This window comes from Stomoxys calcitrans, chromosome 2 (assembly GCF_963082655.1).
Source record: "Stomoxys calcitrans chromosome 2, idStoCalc2.1, whole genome shotgun sequence".
NCBI classification, from domain to species: Eukaryota; Metazoa; Arthropoda; class Insecta; order Diptera; family Muscidae; genus Stomoxys; species Stomoxys calcitrans.
The window spans coordinates 191,868,973-191,878,925 of NC_081553.1; the positions used below are offsets into that span (position 1 = coordinate 191,868,973).

Below are 9,953 nucleotides of genomic sequence, written 5' to 3' on the forward strand. Positions count from 1 at the left end.
AAATTTTGCATGAGGTGTTTTTTATGATTTCCAAAAATTATGCTGAGTATGGTTGATATCGGTCTATAACCTGATATACCTGCCATCTAAACCGATCTGGGGTCTTGACTTATTGAGCGTCTAGAGCGAGCAATTGTTATCCGATTTGGCTGAAATTTTGCATGACGTGTTTTGTTATGATTTCCAACATCTGTGCTAAATTTGGTTCAGATCTGTCTATAACTTGATATAGCTGTCATATAAATCGATCGGGGATCTTGAGCTTCTAGAGGGAGCAATTTTTACCCGATTTGGCTGAAATTTTGTACAACACCTTCTCCCATGACCTTCAACATACGTGTCAAATATGGTCTGAAACGGGGTTTATAGCCTGATGCAGCTCCCCTATAAACAGGTTTTCCATATTTTACTTCTTGAGTCCCCAGAGGGCGCAATTCTCATCTGAATTGTCTGAAATTTTACACAATGACTTCTACTATGGACCATAACTTGATATAGTTCCAATAGCATAGCACTTCCTATCTTCTTTCTCATTTGTTTGCCGAAAAAAAAGATACCGGGAAAAGAACTCTTCAAATGTGATCCATGGTGGAGGGTGTGTAAAATTCGGCCCGACAAAACTATGCACGGTTTTACTTGTTTTATATAAATTTTTAGCAGAATCCATGGTGATGGGTTTCCAAGATTCGGCCCAGCCGAACTTAACACACTTTTATTATACCCACCACTATAGGATGGGTGTATACTAATCTAGTCATTCCGTTTGTAACACCTCGAAATATTGATCTAGGACCCCATAAATGTTTTCTTCCTCGATCGTCTTGCCATTCTGAATCGCACTGGCCATGTCCGTCCGTCCGTCTGTCGAAATCACGATAGCGGTCGAACGCGTAAAGTTAACCGCTGGAAATTTTGCACAAATACTTAATATTGATGTAGGTCGAAGGGGGTTGCAATTGGGCCATATCAGTTCAGATTTGGATATAGCTCCCATATAAACCAATCTCCCGATTTGACTTCTTGAGCGCCTGGAAGCCTCAATTTTTTCTCCGATTTGGCTGAAATTTTGCACATAGTGTTTTGTCATGACTCCCAATAACTGTGTCAAGTACGGTCCAAATCGGTCTATAACCAGATATATTGGGTTGCCCAAAAAGTAAATGCGGATTTTTTAAAAGAAAGTAAATGCATTTTTAATAAAACTTAGAATGAACTTTAATCAAATATACTTTTTTTACACTTTTTTCTAAAGCAAGCTAAAAGTAACATCTGATAACTGACAGAAGAAAGAATGCAATTACAGAGTCACAAGCTGTGAAAAAATTTGTCAACGCCGACTATATGAAAAATCCGCAATTACTTTTTGGGCAACCCTATGGCTCCCATATTTTAGCAGAATCCATGGTGGTGGGTTTTTAAGATTGGGCCCGGCCGAACTTTGCACGCTTTTACTTGTTTTAAATAACTTCGTCAGTTTTTGAGCTCTTAATTTCAAATGTCTAGAACATTGTGGACTTATTTCCAATTTTCTTGCCATTTTTGCCCATTGTGCGACGTCTATCTGTTGAAAGTACGCTAATTTGCGAACAGTGAATATTAAGACATAGCTCCCATATAAACCAATCCTCCCATTAGACTTATTGAGCACCTGAAAAGCACAATTCTCATACGAAATTTTGTCTCATAAGACTTTCCATACCCATATGACTTTGGACCTTACGTTTAAATCAGTCTATAACCTGATATAGTTGCCACTCAGATGACATTCTCCATTCTTATTCATACAATTTTATAATTTTCTTTTTCTAGATGCCGAAAATCATCACCATCATCCCAAGCATGAGGGTCATTAGCGAAATTGGTGTCTATGTTATTCTAAAAACAAAGCGGTTCCAGCAAAGTCATTGGAAAGCTGTACCGCTGCACCCCCACCCTCTACCATTTACACCACTCAGCCATAGACTAAATCTTAGATTTAGAGCGCTGAGCCAAGCCAACAATTAGAAATTGTAATTTATTTTCATAAACTTTTCATTTTCCTTATTTTTCTTTTTTTTTATTTTTGTGTGTTAATTTTTATAGTTTGTAAATTAGCTTTTAAATGGAAAAATAGTGCAATTGTTTTTTAAGATATCCCCCTAAACCACTAGCTCCCCGTTAATACATCCAATGTGTATGGAAAAAAGAAAATCCATTTCAGATAAGTTTCCCCATTTCCATTTAGCAAAGAGTACAACATACGCTAATTGCTTTAGTCGCACAAATCATTTTCTTTAGGTTTTAATATTCGTCATTGGCGCCTTGAAATCTGGCATTAGTACTTGGTACTGCGCCAGTTTTGTCTATAAGATATGTAATGTCTTTTTGTCTAAGTTTATTTTTTTTATGTCATTTTGTATATTTTTTTATGGTAGTTTAGTTATTTTTACTTTATGAAAATTGCAATAAAATTTTAAATTTTATTTATTCTTTAAATACTATGAATAGTCTTATTTCCTCAAATGAAGTGGGTAAGTATGGTATGCTCGCAAATTCAAAAATAGTAAACTATACCCAAAGTACACCTGCGAGAAATGTGATGGACATTATGATAGCGCACTATCAATAAAGATCCCACACAGGAACCACCACTCCGGAACCGCTCTGGCATTACTTCGGGATTGGGTTCATTGACTATTATCCACAGCTCTCATTTCAACTACTCACCCGTCCATTATATGTTAGTATTATGATTAGGGTGTTGTTGTTGTTCGGTGTTGTCTCTGGTAAGCTGTCTTCTCCACTATCATTTCTGGATAAAAACGCCGTCTTTCTTTCGTCTGTCTGTCCATCTACCTATCCGTGTGTCCGTGTCTGTTTTTCTGTCTTTTTTTTTTTGCATCGTTGGAGGTGTGGAAAGATTGAATACATCCATACTGAAAAACATGTACCATTTCTACGAACTAAATCACAACCCCATCTACTGCCCCCCAGCTCGATTCACTACTTAAGTTGACAGTCTTATTTTTGCCGTTTGCGTACGACAATAAGTTTTCCTTAAACTTTTTATTGCAATTTCATCTATGTTTGTTAACTGCAGAGCTTTAGCGAAGGCAGTACATATCTTCGTTTTGGTTGTTTGGTTGCCATTAATGTGTCTGCATTCTATGACAGCCTGTTGATTGTGATTCTTATTTGACCGCATAGGCATTCGATTGGACCGCCCAGTCACTATTCAATCTTATCGTCGAATTTCTCGGTAATGTTCCGAATTGGTCCAGAATTTCACCCATTTGGGGTCCTCCATACTTTGTTGACCTCGTTACCGAGCAGCTGCAGGTCTGGGTCGAACCTGATTTTCTTAAGGAATCATTGTGGTTGGTTTACTTTTTTTCTTTTTGACGGTTTTGGAAAACCATCTTTGTTTTTGTATACTCCGCTGGTTGCTTATTGCCCCATTGGAGGTTCTGCTGTGATCATCGCTTCCCTTACCATGTCTGGTTTAAGCCTTTTTGGTGGCGGAATTATTGCTTGGTGGGTCGCATCATCAAGGTTTGGTTTAGACTCCCGTTTTTAGGGCCATACTTTTGACGACGCCTCTATGGCTTTCCCAATTCCCACCTTTTCTCTAGAGTATATCTCATGCCGTTGGTCACGGACCTAGTTGTAGGTTAATCTGATTGTCCTGAGTTGTTGCTTGATTGCGTAGTGCACGATGTTTCTCCACTTTACGTAATCCATCAGTTCGAAAAATTGGTCTCGCAATGCGGCAAATGCATTGTTTTCTTCGGGTGAGGTTGTATTCCTTTCCGGTGGATCTGGTTGCGGTCTATTTTCAAAAGTTGTAGCATTAGTTGTTATCCCAGCCAAACCTGAAACCGGTGTTTGTCTTTCCGTCTGTCTGTCTGTCCACCTATCCGTCCGTCTGTCTGCCTATCTATCCATGACCGCCTGTCTGCTCGTCTGTCTTTCTGTTCATCTGCCTGTCCATGTGTTCCTTAGTCGTACCCCAGCTTGACATCTAAACTTCAGACATAAGTCGAAATTTAGTCCATATCTGCATTTTTTCATATACAGGTTGAGTTCTTAAACATCACCAATACTCCAGATTTGGATGCAGCTCGTACATAGAACGACTTCGCGATTCGAAGTCTTCAACTCATAATCATTCAGATTTCGCTAAAACTTGGAACAGTGTATAATATGGGAACCCTCAACATCTGCGCCAGAATTGAGAATGGTGTTTAATATTGGAACCTTCAACATCTACGCCAAATATGGTCACGAACAGGCCGTTTTAGAGTCTTAGGGACAGATCTACAAGAGTAATTTTATGAGCTCAAGCACAGCATATTTTCCATCCGATTTAACTGAAAGTTGGTAAAGGTTCGACCTGATCATTGCGTTTGGTTTACTTTTTCGGGGTCTAAGTTTACCTTTCTTTTTGACGGTTTTCCAACCTCCTTTGTTTTTGTGGACTACGTTAGTTATTTGTTGCCCCATTAGGGGGGTCACCGCTCCCCTGACCATGTCTGGTTTAGGCCCATTTGAGGACAATATTGTTTTTGGTTGGATCGCATCATAAAGGTTTAGTTTAGGCTCCCGTTTTGAGGGCCAAACATTTCACGACGTCTCTGTGGCTTTCCCAATTCCCACGTTTTCTTGAAACTTTTCCATATCCGTTTTTTCCGGAATTCTACCAGTTACGGCTTTCGTCCAGTCGCCAGGACCTTTGACACAGCCGCTAATAACCTGGAGATATCAGACGCTGACCAGCAAGCTGTCCAAAATTGGCCAGAAGCTCCTGGATTTTGATACCAATGAATACTGTCAGTCCTTTAGTACTGCCTGCCTGTTTGTCTATGCGCCCGTCTCTCTGTCTGTTCATGTGTCTGTCCGTCTGTCAGCCTCTCTATGTGTCCGTTTGTCTGCCTGTCCATGTGTCCGTCTGTCTGTCCGTGTGCCTGCCTGTCTGTCCGTCCGTCTGTTTGTTCCTTTTTTTTTTGCATTGCTAGAGGTTTTGAATCTTCGAAAGATATATTCAGCCCGTACTGAAAAACATTCACGATTTCTACGTACTAAACCATATTTCCACTCCTGAATTGTGAGACTGAGACAACCTTAGGCATTAGTGGGACCAGCATACATTCAATATTGCATAAACATTTGATCGTCAAAAAAATTTGTTCGCGTTGGATCCCACACAAATTGGTCGAAAGAAATGCTCATAAAATATGATCGCGGTGTTGTTGCTCGTTGCTCGCGCACGAAGCACTTCCAAGCTAATGATCGCCCGTATGTTTTTGGAAAAACTGGACATGTCGCAATCGTACCACCAGAACAACGCAGAGCAGTCAATTCTGAGTGGTACACAACGATTTGTTTGCCAATTGTCTTCCAAAAAATCAGGAAGACCAAACGCCGAAGATGGATCACTCTTCACCACGACAATGCGAGTTCTCACACATAGGCTCAAACAACAGAATTTTTGAGTACTCAAAACATCGATTTGATGAGTCATCCGCCGTATAGTCCTGAGTTGCCACCGAAGACTTCTTTTTATTCCCGTCCGTAAAAAGTAGAATGAGGGGTCCAAGTTTTTCGACACCTGAAGAAGCGGTTGATGCGTTCAGAATGCATGTTTTGAAGATACCTCAATCAGTACGTCACTTACGCTGGGGCTGAGAATGCATGATCTTAAATCAATGGGATTGTCTATATGGCTGCTAGAGCCTTTGGTGTCTATATCAACTATATCAACAACTGTCTAAATCAAATTTCAACTAAATCGGATGGCAAATATGCTGGGTTTGAGCTCATAATATTACTCCTGTATATCAATCACTAAGGCTCTAAAATAACCTGGTCGTAACCATATTGGGCGTCAAAGCCGAGGGTTTCAGACACTATTCCCAATTTTGGCGTAGATGTTGTGGGTTCCCATATTAGACAATGTTCCAAATTTTAATGAATCTGAATGATTATGAGTTCAAAACTTCGAATTGCGTGGTCATTCTATTTAGAAGTTGCATTCAAATCTGGTCCATTGAACCCGTTAAAGAACGTATCCTGTATATGGAAAATATCGATATGAACTAAATTTCGGCTTATATCTGAAGTTTTGATGTCAGGCGCGAGTCGACTAACGAACACATAGACAGATGGACAGAAAGACATAGACAAAAAGGCGAAGGCAGTTGGTCACAACGAACACATAGACAGATGGACAGAAAGACATAGAGAAAAAGGCGCAGACAGTCGGTCATGCGGGCAGATAGACAGACGGACACATGGACAGACAGACGGACACATGGACAGACAGACGGATGGACATACAGACAGACAGACGGATAGAGAGACAGACGGATAGGGAGTGACGGATAGGGAGTGACGGATAGGGAGTGACGGATAGGGAGTGACGGATAGGGAGTGACGGATAGAGACACAGACGGATAGACATATTGAAAGAAGAAAAAACCAACGGAAGGAGAGACAAACAGAAGAATAGACAGACAGGCACACGAACAGACCCAAATGGAAAAATATGGATTTGGAATAAATTTCGGCTTATGTCCGAAGTTTTGATGTCAAGCGTGAGTACGGCTGACGGACACATAGACAGATGGACAGAAAGACATACAGAAGGAGGCGTAGACAGTCGGTCACGCGGGCAGATAGACAGACGAACGGACGAACAGGCGGGCACAAGGAGAGACAGACGGACACATGGACAGACGGACGGATAAATGGACAGTCAGATGGATACATGGACAGACAGACGGATAGAGAGAGATAGAGATTGATAGAAAGACAGACAAATAGAGAGACAGACGGATAGACATACTGAAAGAAGAAAAATAAAAAAAAACGGAAGGAGAGACAAACAGAAGGACAGACTGTCAGGCACACAGGCAGACAGACGGCCACATAGACGGATAGACAGACTGATAAACAGACAGACTGATAAAAAGGCAGACAAATAGAAAGATGGAAGGACGAAAAGGTAAAAACAGGCGGGCAGAAAGACAAATGGAAATACAGACAGACCTACAGAATGAATAACAAACATACGGACGGACATTCATACAAACGGACAGACACTTAATCTAAAATTTAGTTTGTGGCTGAGGAGTGTCAATGGAGGAGGGGAGGATATAGTCGTACAGTTTCCTAGAGACTTTATTACAAACGCTTTGCATGGTATATGCTGCACACAACTCTAATGACCCCCATGCTTGGGATGATGATATATTGGGGTGCCCAAAAAGTAAGTGCGGATTTTTTAAAAGAAAGTAAATTAATTTTTAATAAAACTTAGAATGAACTTTAATCAAATATACGTTTTTTTATACTTTTTTTTTAAGCAAGCTAAAAGTAACAGCTGATAACTGACAGAAGAAAGAATGCAATTCACAAGCTGTGAAAAAATTTGTCAACGCCGACTATATGAAAAATCCACAATTACTTTTTGGGCAACCCAATATATGACTGAAAGACAGACAGAAAGACGGGCCCCTGGATTGTCAGATGTACACACAACAAGACGAAAGACAGACAGACAGAAAGAAAGACGTATAGACAGACAGACGGACGTATAGACAGATAGACGGACGTATAGGCAAACAGGCGGAATAAACAGATGGACAGAAGGTTAGGTTAGATAAGGTAAGGTTGAAAAGAGGGTGCAGATATTAGTCCGCCCCGTGCCACTATGGACATATACCTAACCCAGTAATCGGCTTGTTGTGCGCTCTAAATAAACAGTAAATCAGACAAAAAGACGGGCAGACATACGGACACGTGGACAGACAGGTAGGCAGACAGACGAATAAATAGAAGTAAATGGACTTTTCGAAAAATAATACTGGTTCCGGAAATCTAAAGTGGATGCGATCAGACTCGTAACAGACACAGTCAAAAACGGCATTATGGTAAAGAGAAAAAAAAGAATGCAGTCATAACTCTCCACATCAAAAACGCATTCAATTCCCCTATCTGGAAACACATTTTGTTGGATTTGCAGATGACATTGCCATATTAGTTCAGGCAAGTTACTTAGATGAAGTAGAGCTGTGCTGGAACGAGGCAATCAAAATAGACACAGACTGGTCAAAAACAATGAACATGCATTTGGTGCAACATTAAACGAAGACTATACTCATAAATGAGAAAAGAACCAAGTTAACAGCGTGCTAAGTTCGGCCGGGCCGAATTTTGTGAACCTACCGACATAGATTTTTATTCTACATACCAAACTTCTGTTAACCCAACTAAATTTAAAGCTTCTAGGAACCGAACAAAGATGATCGAGAGACCGCTTTACATGGGAGCCATATCAGGTTAAAGATCGATTTAGACCGTATTTGGCACAGTTGTTGGAAGTCGTAACTGAACACCGCATGCAAAATTACAGCCAAATCGGACAAAAATTGCGGCTTGTAAGGACTCAAGAAGTCAAATCGGGAGATCGGTTCATATGTGAGCTATATCCGGTTATAAAGCGATTCGGAACGTATTTGGCACAGTTGTTGGAAGTCATAACTGAACACTATGTGCATTATTTTTTAGTATGAGAGCTATATCTAAATCTGAACCGATATAGCTTATTTGCAATCCTCAATGACCTACATCAATACTAAGTATATTTGCAAAATTTTATGCGGTTAGCTTTACGCGTTCGACAGCTATAGTGATTTCGACAGACGGTCGGACGGACATGGCTAGATCGACTCGGAGCGTCGAGACTATTTTACCCCCATCCTATGGTAAAATGGAAATTTTGCCCATGAACATTCCACAAAAGGAAAAGGGGCAAACTTCTCACATGTCAATGAGTGCAGTCCGATTCAAGTTAAAGTGGTCTTCTTTTTATAGCCAAGTTTTACATGGCATAGTACCTCACAAATGTTGCCAGCATTATAAGGGGAAAACCACAGCTGAAAATTTTTTCGGATTCGAACCCAGGCGTTCGGCGTCATAGGCGGACATACTAACCTCTGCGCTACGGTGGCCTATGGTGGTGGGTATAAAATGGAGAACCTGACTATTAAAGTGATTAGGGTGGAGATAAAATCAGCCGTATGTTTGAAATACTTTGGAGTCCATAGGCGACCCTAGACAAAGTCAAAGAGTGCTACTCGTAAGTGTCGTTAGTCCTTGGTCACTGTATGGAGCCCTTGTTTTGGTAACCGAAGCTTAAGACGTTTTCATGGCTCAACATGAGATTCATATTAAGACGAAACTGTTTTCGAGGGTGCAGCGGCCATCACAAGCGACGCAGCACACTTGGCAGTAGGGATGGTTCGATTTGACATTCTAATATATATAGGAGAAAACGTGAAGACAGCAGCAATTCAAAAAAGGCCATTCGTAGGTCTGAGAGAGAAGCAACTATGGAAAACTGGCAGAGGCGATGAAACAATTCCCCAAATGGCCGTTGGTATAAATTATTGCTAAACACAAATAAGTGGTTAACGCGAAAGCATGGGGATATAAACTTCAACTTGACTCAAGTGGTACAGAAACTTGTTGTATCACTTCGAACATGACCCCACTCCACGATGCCCATATTATCCTACAATGGATGAGGACGCGGGACATGTAGTATTCGCCATAGGTTGCAGCATGTTAGAGTTCTTCATAAACAAACGACTAATGGTAGATAATGTAGTAACCGTCATGCTAGAATTGGAGGAGAATTGGAATGCAATAGACGCGTATATAACGATAGTTCACAAAATACTGAAAGAGGAGGAGTTAGCCCGAAAGGCGTTGCGTGGATATTCTAGTCTATTTAGCAATGTGCGACCGTCTGTCGACATCACGATAACGGTCTAACGCGTAAAGCTAGCTGCTTGAAACTTTGCACTGATACTCATTGATGTGGGTCATTGGAGATTGCAAATGGGCCATATCGGATCAGATTTGGATATAGCCCCCATATAAACCGATCCCCGGTTTTGACTTCTTCAGCT

At 40.8% G+C, this 9,953-nt stretch overlaps 1 protein-coding gene across 3 annotated transcripts in view; it reads left to right on the forward strand.

The window, feature by feature from the left end:
• Positions 1-2,475, forward strand: part of LOC106084793 (uncharacterized) — a 200,046-nt gene extending 197,571 nt beyond the window's left edge. For all 3 annotated transcript variants that reach the window (XM_059363037.1, XM_059363038.1, XM_059363039.1), the window contains one exon: positions 1,810-2,475. In XM_059363037.1, the coding sequence (XP_059219020.1) occupies positions 1,810-1,853 (44 nt within the window). In that variant the 3' untranslated portion in view covers positions 1,854-2,475. The remainder of the gene's footprint in view (positions 1-1,809) is intronic.
• Positions 2,476-9,953: the final 7,478 nt, after the last annotated feature.